The following is a 19,908-nucleotide window of genomic DNA, read 5'->3' on the forward strand; positions in this document are numbered from 1 at the left end:
CACAACTGGGCAGCAAAGGTGCCCCCAATACAGAGGCGCTGGTGCATGCATGGTGGCTGCAAACATGCACAAGGTGTATTTTAGTTTTGCCATCTACTCTCCAGCTAGAAAGGCAGTTTCTTTGGGATGTTCAGAAGAAGCAGGCTTGGAGCTCATTTCCTACCCACTTCTGAAAAAGCCCTGAAGGGTTGTTTTTATTTTTCACCCAAAAGCACAGAGACCACCACCACAGCTACCCAGCCCATTGGCCCCCTCCAGTATTAAGTTAATGGAAAATAATTTGACACGGTCAATCTAAATGCCCGTACAGTCCATTAACTTGCCTACCACCAAGCCTGGTGTGTGAGCTGTGCTGTAGTGGTGCTGTGGCTGCAGGTGGCATTCAAGCCAGTGCAGCAAACTTACTTAGACAATGCTAGCAAACGCTGGCAGGAGCCTGCTGCCATAAGGGGCTGAAACCCAAAAATGCCTCCTGACCAGCCAGTCCTTAGTGGAGGGAACATTCCCACTCATTTTCCTGAGGCTGGAAGGACTGGATGGCAAGTAGCCCATCACAACAAGGAGGTTTCCTATGCTTTCCCCCAAGCTGTAGATCTCCTTCTCTAGGGAAAAGCAAGTGGTGTGGCAATGCCCTGCAGGGAAGCCATGGCCTCCTCTTGCTGTGTACGCCCACCCGAAGCAGCAGTTGCTCTCCCAGCCAGGAGTTAGCTCAAAGCACAAACCCATCCCTGGCAGCTTCCCTGTACCATGGCCGACGCACTGGCACAGCCCAGTGGGGATGCCCACGAGGAAGCAATAAACCCCATCACCATCCCACCTTCCTCCAGCACCTGAGGCACATCTTTCCCACTTCTTGGCATTTGGCCAGCTGAGCCACTCCAGGGACTGGCATGTGACAGGAGGACCTGAAGCTGCTGATGGAGGTGGGGTTTTAATGCCGCTTAATTCAGCAAAGCGGTTCTGTGATGTGGTAAGGGTCCTGTTGGCTTGGAGAGGTTGGTTGGCCATAAAGCACTTGTCTTACATATGTTAGGTGAGAACTAGAGGGATGGACAAACAGCTGTACAACCCCACTGTCATTTGTAGCCCTCTCTTCCCAGGACGAGAGCCTGAACAGAGCTTTCCAAGGGCTATGACAGTGCTGCACTGCCTCCCATGCTTATTGCTTCCAAGGAACCAAGTGACTCCCATTGCAAGAAAAACACACGACACTCTGTCCCACACTGTGCTTTTCTTTTATTTATAATATTTTGTTTGGACCCAGGAAAAAACCCCAAACAACTAAAAACGAACCCCCAAAACTCAACCCAAAGGGCAGAGATGAGCATCTCACCTGGTCCAGCAGCTATCCCCTCCCCACAAGGAGCCGACCAGTCAGCACAGGCTGCTCTGGTGAGACATCTAATGCAGTACTTGTATTTAATACATTAAAACAATACTTGGGGCTTTCTCCAGACCCTTTCTTTCCCCTCCCTTGCTCCCTCCCCCCACCCAGTACTGGTAAATGTCAGAGCATGCAAAACCCTGATCCCATCCTGACCAGGATACGCGCTTGGCCAGCCAGCCCTGGTGCTGGAGAGCCCACCCAGACCCTGTACTCTAAAAGCTCCCCTTCAAACCCCCAATGCCTTTCGGAGGGCAGTGGGGGAAGAGAAGGGGCGTTATTGCGGAGCGTCTCTGTCCTCCCCACTGCGTGTGGCTGTGGGGTTAGGTCTTGCCAGCGGTGTGCTGCTGCAGAGCCGAAGTGATGGCTTTACAGTCTGTCACCTCCTCTGGCAGGCAGCCCTCCTGGTCCCGGAGAGTGGGGTCGGCACCCGACTTCAGCAACAGCTCCACGATGTCCAGAAACTCGCAGGCAGCAGCTGGAGGGAGAAAGCAAAGGGTTAGCCTGGAGATCCTGACCTGACGTGGTGGTGATGGGCATTTCTGGAGCAGTGCTGTAGCTGGTCACTTCCCATGCACGTACCAGAGGCAGGAAATGCTGTCTCAGCACCTGGCCAGGCAGAGCAGATAATTTTTCAGGGCAGTGTTCTGTACTCAATGTATTATTTGCCTTTGGATTTAATAGTGCAAAGGAAAGAGAAAAGAGAGCGATGAAAAGCCACAAGTCCTGTGGGAGTCCAGAGCCTGCAGCCCAGCAGTACAGCCACTGGGAGCCGTGTGGTTTGCAGGGCATCACCCAGGATGATGCACATGATACCTAAGTGCAGTTTGGCTCATGTTTCTTCACATCCAAGACTGGAGACAGACCCAGGAAGGGTCCTAGAGAACTACTGCAGCACCACAGACAGCCCCAAAGTGTCACTTGTGAAAACATTCCCTGCCTGCTTTTGTACTCAGAATTTATAATGCATTTATAAGATATTTATAAGCCCCTGCTCCTCACCTGCCTCCTGACCCTCCCAGGGCTCCACAAGCAGCACGTCCCAGGCAGGACATCATCAGTATTATCTTGCTCCCAGCTTTCATCCATAATTTCTCCTTGCACGATATTCGGATGGTTTATAGCTAGCCCTTCCCTGAGCACCAGCTCCAGGGGAACGTGCCCATGCCCATGGACAGCTGGTTACAGCACACCTATACACAACGGTATTTCTAACTCACACCTTTAGCTACTATTATTTCAACACCAATTTACTCTGCCAAGATAGAACTGAGCATGACCTGAGCTCTTCTCTGTCCTGAGGATGTAACACTCCGGCAGCTTTCACCTCCCGCTCCAATCTTGCCTAAGGATGTTAAAAAACCCATACAAAACAGAACCAGGAAAACCAGGAAAGCTCTTAACACTGAAGGGCTGGGCTTAGCTGACGTCAGCAGAAGACCCTGGATTTTTCCTTAAGCCCATGCAACACAAATCCTAGTGAAGCCAAAAAACTGCCTCAGCCCCCATCTGCCTTATGAGACCACGAAGTCATCAGCTTCCTCTTGCATTGGTAGTGATTGGTTTTAACTATATTTCAGGTGCTTTTACAAAATAACTAACTCTTTTTTGCTGTAAATGTCATAATTAAAATGTCTTCTGCATTACTCCGCAGTTTTCTAGTGACCCAAATGGACAAGCAGCAATGTTTAACTATAATAAATCTGACATGTGATTGGAGCTTATACAGAAAGAGATAAAAAAAGGGCACGTCCTGGGGTGATGGCACAGTACCCTTGCAGGAAGCGGACTTCCAGAGGTGCCACAGAAGCTGCGATGGCAGCTCCTGGGGATGGGGAGTTGGTGCCCACATGGGGAAAGGTGGCTTCCTCATCCGGTGCTGCTGGCAGGCACAGCCCATGACCTTGAGCAGCCAGGGATGTCCCCAGGGATGAGCACAGCTGCTGGATTTATCGCATCCTGGGACCCTCGATTTGTCAAGGGCTGGAGCGGCAGCCCTGACACTGGCATGGGTGAAGATTAATTTCCATTCAGCGCGGTGTGCCTTCCGACTCCATTAATCCTCAGGGTTCAGATGATGAATTTCTTTTTTTTTTTATTATTTATTTTCCCTCCAGCGTCCCCTCCCACTGCCCTGCCACAGCACAGACAGAGCCGAACAGATGGTGCTTTGCAGGGAAGCTGGAGCACCCATGAGGATACAGAGCCTGCCCACTCTGTGGCCACGTGGCCACCAGTGCTCAGAGAAGCCTTGATTTCCTCTGGGAGAGGCAGTGGCAATGATTTTAGTATTCCCTGTGGGTGGGTGGATGGATGGATGGAGAGGAGCCGAAGACTAACAGGCCATTTAGTGGGGAGACCGTGTTCATACCGATCAACATGGCATTGACTGCTGCCTCCAGTCTGGAGGAGAGGGGTTCCATGGTGCATACCACTGGTGAGCCAGTACCTTTGGACCACGCTGCCGGCTGGCCTCCACTTAACCTCCGATTAAACCTGGGTTGGCGCCGATCGGAAGGAGGCAGGATTTATAACCCGCAGCAGGATGCAGTTTGACACCAGCTGTAATCAGGAGAGCTGTCACCACAAGGACAGCTGTCGGGCCATGCCAGCTCATAAAAAGGGATGGAGAAACCCTAAAAGCAGTGGCTGCCTTGCTCATGGGATTTAACCCTTCCCTGAAGAGCTTGTAAGAAAAGGGAAGGCCTTGTAAAAGCACTGCTTAGCTCAGCACCGGCAGTTTTCATATGAGCTCTCATGCCTCTCCACTGCAATTAATGGCTTGGTTACGAAGCGATTACCAAGATGGTACCAGGAGATTTTCAGTGAGTTCCAGTTTCAGGCCAGTAGCCGCTTGAACCAAAACCATTCAATCATTTAACAAGCTGTGTTCAAGATCAGGGTGATTTATGACCAGATCAGCTAAGTAAGGGAATGAGGACAACCTGGGTGCAGTTGTGGTCAGCCAGGGACAGTGGAGCACCTGTGGGCACACCAGACCTGCATGCCAGTGTCCCAAATAGGCTTACCCAAAGATGATATATAGAGAGAGGATGTGGGATAATACTCAAGGGGAAGAAAAAAATTTAACACTTAAAACATTTGGGAAAAAACCCTGGTAAGCTGTCATTATTGAAACATCTGAGCTGGCAGGGTGGATCAGAGAAACCATTTATGATTTTATGTTAATTAAATTAGTTTTGTTTGTTCGCTTGTGTTAAACAACTCACTTCAGTCACCGGCCAGAGTGATCCTCCTGCACGCAGTTTACACTGAGGTGATACATCCACTCTTTACTTTCATACATTGGACTTGCCTGAAGTGGTGTTCTTGGATAACTTACATATATGCTGTGTTTTTGTACAATCTATGATAATCCTACCCTCAATAGGCAGATGTCAGTGCTGGAGCTGGGGACAGTGTCTTACCAGGAGCGAATGTGGAATGATTTGGGCAGAGAAAGAGGCATTGTGGCACTAAGTGCTGTCATTCTGCGGACACTGCTGCACTATGCAGCAGATTTGCTCCTCCAGTCAGAATTATAAGAATTTGAAAAATAGAGTATCCTACAGGAAAGATCATATGGAGAAAAATAATACATTATTGTAATTACAATCTTGGTTCAGGGGCTCTGGAATCTGGTGGTTTAGATCCAGATCCAAATGATGTCTGTGGCTTGGACTGATGTTCTGCAAAGCAATTTTGCCATCCTGCTAAAGTCCTTGTGCAGAGATCAGAAAGAGAGAAAAAGACACAAACACTTCAGAATGACAAGTGTGCTCTTAATTACAGTGACAGGCATTGAGAGTATAAAATAATAACTGAGTACATCTTAATTTTGGAAAAAATTATGATACAGATTAAATCAATACTTTTTCCAATTCCCTACACATCAGCACCACATGTGTCACTTTAGTCTCTACTTTTCTCATTTGGACAGAGAACAATCTTTCAATTAAAGGCTGCTATAAAATCGCGTATCTAAATAGCATGTAATTGTAGGAGGGACACAAACTGTCACTTTGCTCTGCTGATTTTGGTAGTAGAGAAGCTGCTGCTCTCCTAGCTGTGATCAAACAGGTTTGTCTCCAGGACATGTGGAGGTGAAGGCCTTGTTCCCTTCCCTTCGCCTGCGTAACCTGTTAAATCTGGTACAGGCCCTCCTCTAAAACCCCTGATGTCTAAGGGACTTAACATCCCCTAACCACAGCCACTCCTTGGTCTGGAGATAGCACAACTGTGTCCCAGAGACACATAGGTGCACAGGAAAAACTCTGCAGAAAGTGCATCATTAACTGGGGGAAAAAGAAGGCTTTAAGGTGACATTTGCAGAGGAGAATGAAGGCATGACAGCAGCCTTCCTTGCTGCTTCTCCCAGGGCTCCTATTCATACTGTGCTGGGATTTGCAGTGGAGGTAGCCACTGGTTAATCAAATCCAGCTTCCCTGCTCATACTTCTGCTGAAATTTGCTTTCTGTACATAGACCATTTACTCCAGCTGCAAATCCATTCTGTTAAAAGGGAACAACCAAGCTGAAAGGCAGCTTACCGTAATGGAGTGCAGTCTGGCTTTCCCCATCCTGAAAAAGAAAGAGACTTGATTTTAGAGGTATAAGAAATGTCATGGGGATACAAGTAAATCCCAATCTAAAATAAATAAGCTGAATTACAGCAATATTTTAATTGACTAGATAAACAGTCCAGGACACCCAGGTACCTGGCAGTTAGGCTTTGAATCATCATTCACCATCAATCAGTATTGATTGATAATCAATATCCATCCACCCATAAGAGTGTGTGGATCACGTCATGACATGAGTATAATTCAGTTCATAGCGTTATCACTTCCAGCCCATAAAAATGAAGGATTTCCAATCCTATGGCCTTACTTTGGGACCCTCACTGATCCTGATGCTTTAGTGCAGGATACTCCTGTGCAAGCCCAGCCTTGGCCCCCGTGCTTTACTCAAGAGAAGGGTAAAGCATAGGGATGTTGGCACAGCTCAGTTCGCTGCACTCTTCAGCACAAGAGAGCACACAGCGGAAAAAAACCTAACACTCTTCTTCCACCTGAATAAATCTTATGTCCCTGCTCTTCAGAATTGAGGTATGGCTAAAGGTGGACCCAAAGCTCAAGTAAGTTTTTTTGGGCTGCTGGCATCCCTGCAGGATGAGGGCGAGGAAAGGGCTATGTGCAGCGCTCGGGAGTGAGAGCCAGTTGCCAAACTCAAACTTGTGAAACACCTGCAGCAAGGCAAGGGCAAAGCAAGCCACATGAAGATGTTGGCACACAGCTCCCTCTTCAAGCTAACACGTATGCCACTGCATTAGCTGCAATGGTTTGGGAAGTGTGTCCTCTTCCCAGACTCGGCAAGCAAGGGCAGGGCTTTTCTGGTGAGTGGTTGATGCTCACGAGGCACATCCAGGCACCTCACTGTGCTGCAGCCTTGTCCTGCCACAAGAACAGGTGAAATAACAGAAGGGAAGAATTACTGGCCCTTTTGCTTTCACTACCCCACCAGGATTAGCCTCTAATTCAGTTCTTTGCCTCCTTAATTTATTTGCATGTGTTTATGGAGACTTAGGTTTTTAATTACCACCATCTTTAGGATTAAGGTGCAAATTTGACAGTCTGCTGTGGATTCTGGAGCAGGCAAAAGGGAAAAGAACAGGAAAGCAGGTAGAAACGCCACTCATAGCTGTTTGAAGACTTATTCTGAAGCTCTGAAGGTTTCCCAGCCGGTTATTCTGTTCTCTTCAGCTGAGAAACTAGGAATGACCTGTGTTTCAGGGTGGGAAATCTCATGCTTTGCTCTAGGACATCACACCAACATGACAACCACAGGAGCAACAGGGACAAAAGACAGAAACCAGATAAAGCAGGCATTTGCTGCCTAAACATACATTTCACATCTTTTCTGAGCAAAAGACGGGGGGTTGGATTTTTCCTTAGACGTGCTGCTATGCCCCATTTGTGGCACTCACACCAGCATTTGGAGGTGCCTCATTTCAGGACTCTATTCCTGCCCAAACTGTGGGTAGTATAATGCAAATGGATGTCAATAGAAGATACGACAAACTAAGGAACGGAAGGAATCAGGGACAGCATTCATTGATTATTCCACACTAATAAGGTAACCGACCTGAACCAGAGGCCCTGAGCGGTCCTTAAGCACATGCCTACTCGGAGGAGCGACGGGGCAGGCACTGACTTCAGCAAAATATGGAGCAGGGCTGGGCAAGAAGAGGCGGGAGTGCTACAAATGAGTTATTGGAAAGGCAGGCTTTCAAATATGCGGGTTGTGTGTGGGATGGGGGATGGGAAGCCAGCTCCTCTCTGCATCACTGCCTTCAAAATTGTAGCTGACAAAACCTGCAGGTGAATTGGATTGGAGACGTGTGGCAGAAATCCCTCTTCCCTTGCTGAAAAACTCCTTATAAAATACTTAGGACTGCTCCAGGAATAGTATAGCCATTTGTTCCTCTTCCAAAGGCCTGTGTAAAGCACTGCTGCTTCAGCAGCAGGCTGGGGGCTAACGACGCTTTTTATTTCTCTTACATGTACTTTCTGGCATTTATTGGGCTAAGAAGGGAGTGCAACTCCCAGCATACGAAATGCGTCTCTTTATTCCCAGGGTGGTTTTTAAAAAGAACTGTTAATCCAATGTTATGCAAACACTGTTTACCCTTTATGTGGCTTGTTTTTTCCCCTTTTGAGCCTGACAGTTGGCCAAATGCTATTTGTTACACTTCTCAGATGCTGTGTTATTTACTTTCATTTTCTCTGTGACAAATTTTAATCCAGGTAAATTGAAAAAGCTCTAGTGTGGTCACTCACTAGAGGCCTTGAAATGCCCTCAAGAGGCTGCTGATCTCAATCCCTCTTTGATTTCGCTTTTTGGAGCGCCATGGCTAATTAGAGCCTGATGTGCCCGGCTTGGCTCCAGGTTTGGCAACACTGAGCCTTCAGTGAGAAATGGTCACACCTGGAAACTAATCAAAGATGGGCCATGATAGTGAGGATTACAGCTCCCGTTGTGGAAATTACGTGAGATGAATACTGCCTACCAGGCACTGGAAATGTTTGGTTTGCAATGAAACAAGACACGCAGAAGTGGTCTTAAGATGAATTCTAGTTGGCCTTGGTGAAAGAGATATATCCCGATGTGAACAGAAAGCAGCAGTTTCTGGAGCACCCTCGGCAAGGTGCGGTGTGTCCTTCTCCCAGGACATGCCTCTGTTGGGACGAATTACCCCAAAGGGCAAGTGGACAGGAACAACCTGCCGCAGCCTGTCCTCACCCCACTGCACCCTGCCCAGGGCATGGTAAATGTCACTGCCCAGCTGCGGATCGCTGGCAGCAGCCGGGAGCGAGGTGCCCAGAGCACGTCCTCCGCAGTCAGGAGAAACGCACTGATGCCACTGGTGATCACATGGAGTGGTGATCAGATGGACCATTTTACTCATCTAGCTTGCAAGCAGGGGCATGTTTTGGTTTAACCCCAGCCAACAACTAAGTTCCATGCAGCTGTTCGCTCACCCTCCTGCCAGGTGGGATGGGGACGAGAATGGGGAGAAGGTAAAACCCGTGGGTTGAAATAAGAGCAGTTTAATAATTTAAATGAAGTAAAATATAGTAATCATAGAAATAATAACAAGAACGATAATAATAATAGGGAACAACAAAAAAAACCCCAAAAAGAAGAAATAAAAATTCAGAAAACACACGTGATGCACAACAGAGTTGCTCACAACCCACTGGCTGATGCCCATCCCATCCCCAAGCAGTGATCAGTAGTGGCTCATGGCCAATTTCCCTCAGTTTCTATCTTGAGCATGACATGCTGTGGTATGGAATATCCCTTTGGCTAGTTTGGGTCAGCTGTCCTGGCTTTGTGCACCTAGTCACTGGCAGAACATGAGAAACTAAAAAGTCCTTGATTTAGAGTAAGCACTACTTAGCAACAACTGTGCAATAACTGCTGTGTTACCAACATTATTCTCAGATTCAAGTCAAAACACAACACTGTACCAGGTATTAGGAAGAATATTAGCTCTATCCCAGCCAAAGCCAGGACAGGGCAGCTAATTTTTCTTTATTGAACCCCTCAGGATTTTTATTGGTTTATTTTATACAAAGCACTGAGTTGGAGGGGGATGCTTGTCATGGTTGTTCACTTCTCTCTCCAATTCAGCTTTCAGATTACAGCAATGTAAATCACACAGAGCTGCAAGTACAACAAGTCCCAAAGTTTATTGATACACACCGAAACCAATCATTTGATAAATCTGTAATGTAAAAACCTGAACACTGCAAACCAGTTATTTCCAAACTGCCTGTGGAAAGTTAGGTAATCATGATGTGTTATCATTTCTGTGCTAAAACAAGTTAAAAAAATCTTTTTTCCCCATATGAGCTTCCGTAGCATGACAGAAGCACAAAGAAAGTGTTGAGTAGGGGAGTTGGGGAGTGCAGAGGAAGAGATGGGCAGCTCTGAAGCCAATGCTGAGCTCTGCTCTCTGCAGGATGCCTCTGAAAAATGCCCTTTCACCATAATGTGTTAGTTGGAATAATGTCAATGTGACATGTTAAAAAGGAGGAAATCAGTGCTCTGATTCAGTGAACTTCAACACAAATGTGGGGAAAGGCTAGGCTCAAAGTAGTAATACATGTTTCTGTAAGGCTTGCTTTGGGCTTGCAGGCACTGGCAGGTACCTGTCCCAGAGCCCTTTTAGCAATACCCTGTCTATAAAAAATAAGGAGCTCATGGAAACGGCAGAACCTGTCCAGGCAGACAGAAGACAACCAGAAAGGAAGGAAAGACCATTACACACTCAAATGCAGGAGTGCTCAGTCCCACACACATAAGTTACCAACCAAGAACAGATCAATTCCAAGCTTTCCTCTTGCCTCCTAATGCTGTGTGCCATCCCTGGTGCCTTTTACAGCCTCCTGGCACATCTGGCCATGGCTGGATGACAGCCAAACTGCATCGCCTTCAAGGGAGATGAGGGTGTTTCCTAATACTTCAAAACTAAACCCAAATGTCCACATCTACCAAACCCATCAAAACAAAGATGCTATAAAATCACCAGTACCTCCTACATCCATGGTCTGTGACAGATGTCACTCAATGAAAATCCAACTACCAGTGGGTAACTTATTGGATAACAGGATTTTGTTCTGCTCCTGAGAAATTTAAGCAAGAGAAATGAGAGAAGATGGACCGAGCACAGATGGACCAACTGTCTTATCCGTTAAGTGGTACTATGGCTACTGCACGTCAATTTTGCCTCATAAGTGATAGGATTATATTGGTGTTGCCATCCCATGTTCATTCCTTGGGAATTTCTGTACCCTGCTTAACCTGCCACAAGGTTTCTGGACTGAGGGGCAGAGACATGGAAATAGCTTGGCTAAGCTGGGCTGAGATGCTGCACATGCTATAAAACGTGATTGCCACCGCCTGTCATGGTAAGCAGACCTTGACATGCCAGTGTTTGCTGTGCTGGTTTCACGGGACAGTTATTAAACCAAAATATATATATAAACACTGATCTTCCAGACCTGCATCATTTGCTCTCCAAGCTGCATGTAGAAACCTCTGTGAGTGGGAGGGCAGCCCTAAGAGAGACACCGTCTCTTCCTCCATCTCACATGTTTTATTTGGTAGAGAAAGAGGAAAAACAAAACCATGATGGTTACTTGGGTGAGTTTGGTCCAGCTAGACCCTGATTTGGCAACGAAATTGGGGCTAGACAGCCCTCCACACCAGCTCCTTGAGCGCTGGTCCACATTAAGACCTCATCTCTGTGCCTTCAACTACATTTCCAAGCACAGACACTGTGAGTGTGAAAAGCACAGCAGAAAATATAGACCCTAAACTTGCCCTTTTGAGGGATAGCACATGAAATTCTTTATTTTAAGGTATCTTCCCCTGCATCACCTCTTCTTTCTGTTCATTTTTGGCACCTTTTAAGGTGCACGCTTGTTCCTATTGACAGACTCCAAATGTTGGAAGGGATCACAGGAGATAAGACCAATGAAGTGATAAGAGTGTTTAACGGTGCTGGATCCTGGGCAGCATGGATGGGCCGGAGGAAGATAAATATTTACACTACATCTTTATAAGGTGAGTGAATATAAAAGGGCTAGAATAATACAGCTTCCGAACAAGCTTAGGAGCTGTAAATATAAATCTCTGTAGCCTCACGACACACACTCACTCAAGCCAGGAAGATGAAAAATAGCAAGAAAATACTTCCCTCCACTTTTAAAAAGGGTTTTATTTCTCATTTATTTCCACTTTAGACTTCAACTTCCCAACAATTTACTTTAAACTCATCATCTTTTTCTCTCTCTGAAATTTTATCCCCAAGATGACTGAGAGTGAGACTACAGCTAAAAGCATACCAGAATTTACATGCTAATACCCACCAATACATAAAACCAGGCAATGCGGGCTAATATAACCAGTCTGAACTCCACCAGACACTTCAGTAGATTACCCCAATACAGCCTTTATCTTCATTGACATGCTGCTTTTGCACACAGCAGCTTGGGTTTGGACACATAGATTAATATATGTAAAATGAATGCTTGTCGAATCGAAGCAAATAGACGAGTGGACCGCTGCGTGTGCAAATGCTAGCATAGAAAAGCAATGGTTTAGTCTGAAATGTGATCCTGTTCTTTTAGAAACCCTACCTTAGATATGGGGTGCACCCACATGCACATAGACTTTTGCTTTTAGTTGCCTCCTGAGCCTCGAAGCAGCGCCAACAACAATGCAATTTGAAAACAAGACTATCTAACAGCTTTGTGCCAGAACATCCAAAGTCCCAAATAGCTCTGACCCTTGAAAAATAAAGCAAATATGTATGTTTTCTCCCCACTTTTCAGCTTTTTATTATGCTAAAGCAAAATATACTTGTGACTGTTCACCTTTGCCTGCTATTTTAGATGGTGTGGCCCATACAAGGATAATTAATTAGCTGGTGTTTGTGAAGCGCTTGTAAAGTTATGGCTGTTAATGTTAAGTGTGGGCCGTTGTGAGACATTACCGTGTGCATCCTTGGTAGTGACTCAAAGGCAGCTCAGGTACTCTTCAAGCACCAACACTATGAGACAAAGGATACGGAGCAACCTCCAGCAGAAGTAAAGCCAAAATCCACGCATTGGTCATGAAGAGCTGCTATTTGGGGATTGGAAATAGCCCAGGCTGACAGGTGCAGGGCTTGGGTATCCTCTAAGTTTGGTTCATCAACTAACTCTTCCACCTCCCTTGCATGTGGGTAGGCTTGGCAGGGACCCCTCTCTTACTGAGCTGTCCCTCTTGAGGAGCTCTCTCCTGTGTCCTCTTCTTCCCATTCGGACCTCTTCCTGCACTTTGCCAGGCAGATATCCACAAGGATGGAAGGTGCTAGACAGATCTTTATCATCACCTCTTGGGCCCTTCTCCAGAGCCTACCGTCAGGCTATCATTTGGCCTATCTTCTAAGTGTCTCACAGATAAATTAGATCTGCACAGAGAAGCAATTATTACATTTCTAATGGCATGAACCCTTACAGCACAATCTGCTACTGAAAGGCAAAGAAAATTGCATTAGCTTTTGTTTGATTCAAAATTATGATCAAGGGAAGAGGGATGCTGAAGCCCTTTAAAGTCAAGCCTCTGAGCTGGGGATCTTTCTGTCTGGGGACCTCCCTTTTCTTATTTGCTGCCTGAGCTCATACTCGGTTCATTTAGGTGCAGTAATTTGGAGGAGCCCTCCACTTGTAAAGCTGCTGTTAAAACCAGAACTAAGAAAGCTCAGAGAGAATATGATGCCCAGGAGCAGCCACTCATTCCCTCCCAAAGCCTGCATCTGCTAATGCACCCAAACACCACTGGCCTGAGGAGTTCAGTGTGCCAGGGTTACACTAATCCCTCATTGCCCTAGTTTCTAACTGGTGGTGTACCTAAATTTCCAAGTGCAATTTCAATGGGATTTATTACATCTACTATCATCAGCATGTAGTGCTGCTGGCACAGATACAGACTCTCAATATTCCAGCACAGACATGGCTGTCTTTAATTGCAGAACAAACTGATTTCTGAATTTACTCAGTGGCTCATGCAGCAACAGCGAAACATTCAGGGCTGTATTCCTGTTGAGCACTGTCACCCCAATTTACAGCTGGCATTCTGTGCACAGCTGTGTATTTGTATGTGCATATTTATAGGTTGCTCCAAGGAATATTTGTTACTGCCTGTTACTCCCAGCACCAGGTATCTTTCTGGTCATCAAATAAGTGTGTTGATGCAATATAAAAGCTGCCAGGAAGCTGCAGGCTTCCTCAGCCCAGGGATCAAAAGTATGTTTGGAAAGAGCCAGTGCCTAGAGCTGTAACAAGTGTTAAAGCACTGCAGCTGAGCCAGCCTCCAACTAAACTATGCAAACACAATCCCAGGCTGCAAATAGGACAATATTCCTAAGGGCAAGACACTAAAATCTCTCTTCTCAGGGTGCTTCCCTAGCCCCCCCCCGTATAAAAGTTAGTAGCTCTTGTACTGCTTTATTACTTTAGAGTGGCTGAGGCAGATACCTGGTTATTTAAGGGGCAGGATAAATGGGCTGAGATAGCTTTCCCATCCCAATTCACTAGGGAACGCTTGGAAATTCCACCTGACACCGGGACCACGCTGTGCTCTTAAACAATCTCCCGTCTGATCCGATTGTTCCCCAGTGGGGAGGCAGGCTGCAGCTAGCTCAAGAGTCATTGATTGGATTAACAGCCTAATTCCCAACAGATGAATAGAATACTGATGTCTTGTCAGCCCACATCATAGAAGGAAAACACAATCTGCTTCTACAGCCCCGAAATTTAACCCTTTGTTTCCCCACTCCCCCTCCCCAGGCACAGGGCTGAACACACTGGTCCAGCACTTTCAGCTCAAGATCCTACCCATTTGAATGAGAAAAGATAAATTAACCTTCAGGACGCTTTGCGTAACCATCTACATGCCATGGGATCATACGTTATTTTCCATACGCTTGGTTTTGTAAGAAACAATCTTTTCATCCTTTCTAGACAGAAGAGATTTATACCAGGGACCTTAGTTTTTCTTCTCTATTTTACTACTTGCCTTTAAAGGAAATACTGTATGCTTCACAGTAAGTGGCTGAAAATTCATTAGCTTAACAATATTTATTCTGAAATATACAGATATTGAAGGTTTTCTGAGTCTATAATTTGATTAGTAGGACAGATATTCCTGGAGAGAAGCATCCAGCCGTGTTGCAGGAGAGGCACTGCTGAAATGCCCTCTCCCTCCAGCAGCTCTTGGCAAGCTGCAGGGCAGGGGAGAAAAGCTGGGCACATCATTTGCTCTCGGAGATCACCCATTCTCCACCTCCTAATGGAGACACTAATGTTTTCTTACCTCATAGAAAGACTGTGATAAGAAATTAATTGCTGGTCAAATGTTCACTACTACAGAAGCAGGACCGTGTGCATATTAAAGAGATTCTAGAAGAACAAAATTTATTTATGGACTCCTTGGCACTGTCTGCATTTATTTCCTTGCTCAGGAGACAAGAATAAATAAAAATAATCTGATTTTAAGGAATGTATTCAAAATGACTTATTTTTTTCTCAGATCATTGGGGTCCATAATGCTGTGGGTTTTGTTTCCTTCTAATAGCCACCTTTTACAATTGCATTTACAGAACTGGCAAATACACATTTGAATAGTATTTTTTTCAGCAGCAATCTTAGAATACACACAGAGAGGTACAGCACCCAGGCCACGACTGTAACCCATATTGAGAGGTGGCCTCTAAAGTATCTCCAATCCAACAGTCTGAGTGGCAATAGCTTACCAACTCTTTATCTGTTTTTCCCACCACTGCAAGGTGTGTATCACCCGAGATAAGCCAGGTTGTTCCATGAAACAGAAATAAGGAATTTCCAGTTTCATTTGGATTTTCCAGCTCACAGGCAGAGTGGAAATATTCCCTCCATTATTCCTTAGCTCTAAAAAACTAATTGGTCCAGCACTAACTAACATGACAAATAGGAGAGCAAGCATGAAAGGATGGAGGTGCAAACCCTTCCCTCTGCCCCCTTTTAACAGTACCTGCTAGCCCGGAGTTTTCCATACTTCACGTTTTAACATTAATACCCACACACAAAACTTGCTAGGAAACTGAATGAAAGAAACAGGCCTTCCTTCCCTTTCCTGGCAGCCAATACATCACCTTTACAGAGAGCCCTGTCTTCAGAGAGATGCAGGGTGCTCCATGTTCAAAACATGGTCAGTGGAGAGACAACAGTATGCATTAATGACAGAGCTGCCTTAACAAAAACAATTAGTGAGAGATGCTGCATTGACTCAAACAATTCAATTAATGTAGTGTTAGTGCTAGTATTTTAAAGTCATTTGAATTATTATCTCCTTTTACAATTTGAAACCATAATGTTTCATTTTCATTCCAGATGTGAATTGTTCCAGAATGGCAATAAATAAATAAGCCAAATGACCCCTGCCCAGTCCAGCCCTTGTCCTGTAATATGGCTGCATTGTATATTCATGAATCCAGGTTAAGGATGGGGACTGAGGCAGTTGTGCCCTGGAACTAGCAGACTGCAGGTTTTATAAATACATACAGAAATAATTAAAATCTAAGGGGTTTAGAAGGGTTAATCTCCTTTAAATAATCTCTGCCACAAAGCCTGTAAAGTCACTGCTGGCACCATGCCCACATGGGACCGGCTGTCGGATATCAGGACAGCACGTGTGGATAGGAGCAGAGAGATTAAGTGGAAGCACTGCCGTGGTGGCGTATCAAGCATGCTGCTCCCCTACATATGGCTCCCCTGGTCATTACTGAGGGGCTGGAAATGCTGTGAGCAGGATCAGATCCAGCACCAACCAGCAAGTCAGCATGCCACTTGCTCCACCTGATTAAAGAGAGAGAAAGAAGCTTGATCAGGCTGCTAAATTTAGCAGGTTGGACAGGAGACAGTGGGGGCCAAAAGCACTGCTGCCACTGCTCAGTTCACCTGAGTCCTTTCTGACTTCAAGGCAAATGCTGTCTTCTATTTATTTAAAGGGATTCATGACTTTAGAAATAACCTCTTTCCCACCCAGGCTTGAACCCACAGCCCTGGGTGGCCAAAGAGATGTTGCACTTTTAATTGTCAGCTGTAATAGACTCAGAGCTGCCATTCTGCATTTCAGGACACCCTCTTTGTATGAACTGTCATTCTAAAGCCAACAACTGAGTGACCATTAGAGATAAAGATATCCAAAAGAAAGCAGGGAAATCACCCCTGTGTGGGCCAAAGCAGTGTGTCCCACCCATGGCTGAACTCACAACTTTGATTTCCACTGCTCTGGGCAAAGGCAGGGTCAGCTGAAACTGAAATGCCCAAAAACCCTGCAAGTAGCTGATGGAGCACTGGCAGGGAAGTTGCAGCACTGTGACAACTGCAGGCATGGTTGCAGTGTGGCACAGGAGGAGCAGAGGTGCTGCTAACAGCCTATGGATCTTTTTCTCTTTTAACTCTGTGAGGACGAAGACTCTGGAGACTCTGTTTTGGTCTCATAAACCTTCCTTGGCCTGTGTGCTGTCCTGGCCTAAACCACAACATGTGCAAAATCAAAACTTTCCCTGTTGAGATGGTCCGACCCGCCCTCTGAACTCATTAAATGAGATTCGGATTTTATTAAGCCAAGCTTGGGGAAGCCTGGGCTAGCAGGGGAGCTGAGTTATAGTGGCCCATGGCCCTCATCTTGAAAGGCATTTTATTTTCCTGCTCTTTCAGAAAAACCCTACACCTAGGACCTTGCTAGGACCATCTGTGGAGGAGGCTGTGCCCTGCAGCCTCCAGACAGCCTTTTCTTCCCAGGCATGACTGTTTCTTAAGGACAACGACTCCTCTTTGTGGCTAATCCGGAATTAGAGAGGACGTTTGCACCCTCACAGACGTCTGCGAGAGGGGGAAGGCATCAGAGCCTGGATCCTGCCCCAAAGTGGACCACTGCCAGGGAGAAGCTGACTGCACGTGTTGACTTAAGCTCCCATCTCATCACCTCAAAGGGTTGCTGTTTTTGTGACATCCAGCAGCCTTTTAGCAGCCTCTGTGAATTGTATTAGTAGCTGATTTACCATTTCTTATTTTATAAGGCATGAAGCTACTCTTTCATTTGATCAAACACCACCAAGTACAACTACACGTCAGACTCTGAAAACTCCCCTCTCAGTCTACGATTGTTGGGACTGTTTCCTGATGGAAGAAAGGAGAAATAAACAGAGAGGGAAAAGGTTTACTGGTACTGCTTATTTGCAGAAAGTCAGGTTTCCAAACAGCTATTAGTAAAGTGCCAATGCGAAAAAAGAAAAAAAAAAAAAAGAAAAATGTCTGGAGGAAACTGCCTTAAAACATCAAACTATATCAGTAACTGGGACTTCTTGACGGAGCCACAGTGCTATAAAATTAAGCTGAACTAAGTACTTGCAGTTTGGTCTGTCATTATGTATTTAGTGAGATGCAAAATTGATCTTCACTTTAAACTGCTCTTTCAAAGTCTAGAGGCAGCACTTGCTCCCTTCTTGTGCTCTGTAATAGAGGTGCCAACTTTATAACAGACAGATTTACGTTCAGGGGTGTCCTGCTTTTTGAATGGGTTATTCTGCACAGGGCAGGAATAACAGGTTCATCATTCATGGGTCGTGCAAGTGCAGCAGAAGGTCAAGTTCCCTGGTGGTGCTCAAGCCGAGCCAAAGGCTGGGGCTGCTGTCACATCTGGGGCTGAGCTGAGCGGGTCCATCCCATTTCCTAGTAAAGCAGCCCAAAGAGTCTGCTGGGACCCAGACATCTGTCCTCAGCACCCAGAACTAGACCACCCCATTTTGCACTGGGTGGACGGCTGGGGAGGAGCAGATGGCAGGTACTGGTGGCGGTGACCGACGTGAGGCAGAGCTGAACCAGTGACCTCGAGGTGAAAGGCTTCGTATTTCCCATTATCAATCCCCAGAGCCCCTTCCAAAGTAAGTGTTGATACATTAATCTTTCTGACTGATGGAAACAAACTGCAAATATAATGTTTCACAGGGGAATCTTTATTTATTTTGAACCAAAACTATGCTTAAAATATAAAGTTAAGGGCATACTTAGGTTTTGGTCTTTCATCAACAATATTACTAGTTAAATGCCATCCTTTTTCTCTTCTAAGTACCAAATTTGAAGAGCACATCATCACACATTAGTCTCTGAGCACAGCCCCAGCGTGGATTGCTGCAGTAAATAATAAACTTTGTTTGCGTTTCCTCCTGTGCGTGCTGTCTTCCTAAATAGTTTAATAACAAAGGAGTATATTTAGAAGTGCTGCTGGAGTGCCCCAATGAAGCATGTTGTGTAGGATAAATACCTTCACATCAGGACACTTTTCAAAGCCATCAAGCAGAGGGGTCAGTCTGTTGCTTTTTTTTTTTTTTTTTTTTAAACTGCACAAGCTAATGCTTTAAGAGTGTCTTGATGGAATCAGGGAAATTGGATTGTCCCCCCATTTGCTGGCCTAAAACAAGTCTTTTTTTATTTATCCCATTAGAGGAACACAAGAGAAACCTTTTAAATGTCACTAAAATTTTCCTTGCATTGCAAAACCCAGTCAAAAGGGTTTTAATTTTCCCTGAGACCTCTTAAGTAATACAGTATGTCAAGGTTTAATACATTGCTTGTAAGGGATTTTCTATATTCTGTGCTGTTTCACCAGGGTGACTCTGTAGGGTCGGTCCTGTTTGCTGGGTTCAGTCCCTGCCAGCACTGAGTTGCTCAACTAGCCCACAACACCTTAGATCATTTTTGTTGAAACAAATAGGCAAGTGATAAAGAGATGAGATGATGTGTCTTCCCCTGGATCAGTCTGGGATTCCCAAAAATTCAGCAGCTCTCCAGTAATTTTATTCTGTGACTTGGAACTCTGTTCTTGTGAGAGCCTGTAATTTATAGGCTTTATTTACTTATTTATAGGAGGACTAGAGAGACTTGGCAAGAGGCACTTATGTACAAAAGGCTCCAAATTCCCATGGAGTATTTAATATGACAAACATAAGTTGCATACCAGAGGCAGAGCCCAGCACTGAAAACCAGCAGCACACAAAGCACACTGGCTAAAGACAGCAACAGTCACACACCCTTTAAAGGCTGGGCTAGTGCCCACTCAACCCTTGTTGTGCCAATGGCTGAGGGCATTAATGACAAAAAGCTTCTCCTGGCCCACTCTGCTTGTCAGCCTGTAAATTGGAAGCTACAGGTAATCCATTCTTCCAAGTAATCTAAACTAGTAACATTTGCTAATAAAATATACTGCTATTTTGCTGCGACAGGATAAGAGAGTTAGCTATCCATGCTGTTCCTGTTTCTTTTTGCAAACAGTGAACACATTGTCATACCACAGCAGAGGAGGACCTCAGATGCCAAGTCATTTTAGGCCGACTGTGTAATTCTCTCCAGACCTGGTTTTGCAGGGAGA

The 19,908-nt window shown here is 45.6% G+C and overlaps 1 protein-coding gene across 1 annotated transcript in view; it reads right to left on the reverse strand.

Moving 5' to 3' along the window:
• Window positions 1-1,216: 1,216 nt before the first annotated feature.
• The window catches only part of ACBD6 (acyl-CoA binding domain containing 6), an 87,169-nt gene continuing 68,477 nt past the window's right edge, over window positions 1,217-19,908 (reverse strand). The window contains exons 7-8 of the mRNA XM_030495454.1: window positions 5,934-5,964; window positions 1,217-1,862 (exon numbers count right to left, since the gene is read on the reverse strand). Coding sequence (XP_030351314.1) covers window positions 1,708-1,862; window positions 5,934-5,964 — 186 coding nt within the window. The 3' untranslated portion in view covers window positions 1,217-1,707. The remainder of the gene's footprint in view (window positions 1,863-5,933; window positions 5,965-19,908) is intronic.

This window comes from Strigops habroptila, chromosome 8 (genome assembly GCF_004027225.2).
Source record: "Strigops habroptila isolate Jane chromosome 8, bStrHab1.2.pri, whole genome shotgun sequence".
Lineage (NCBI taxonomy): Eukaryota > Metazoa > Chordata > Aves > Psittaciformes > Psittacidae > Strigops > Strigops habroptila.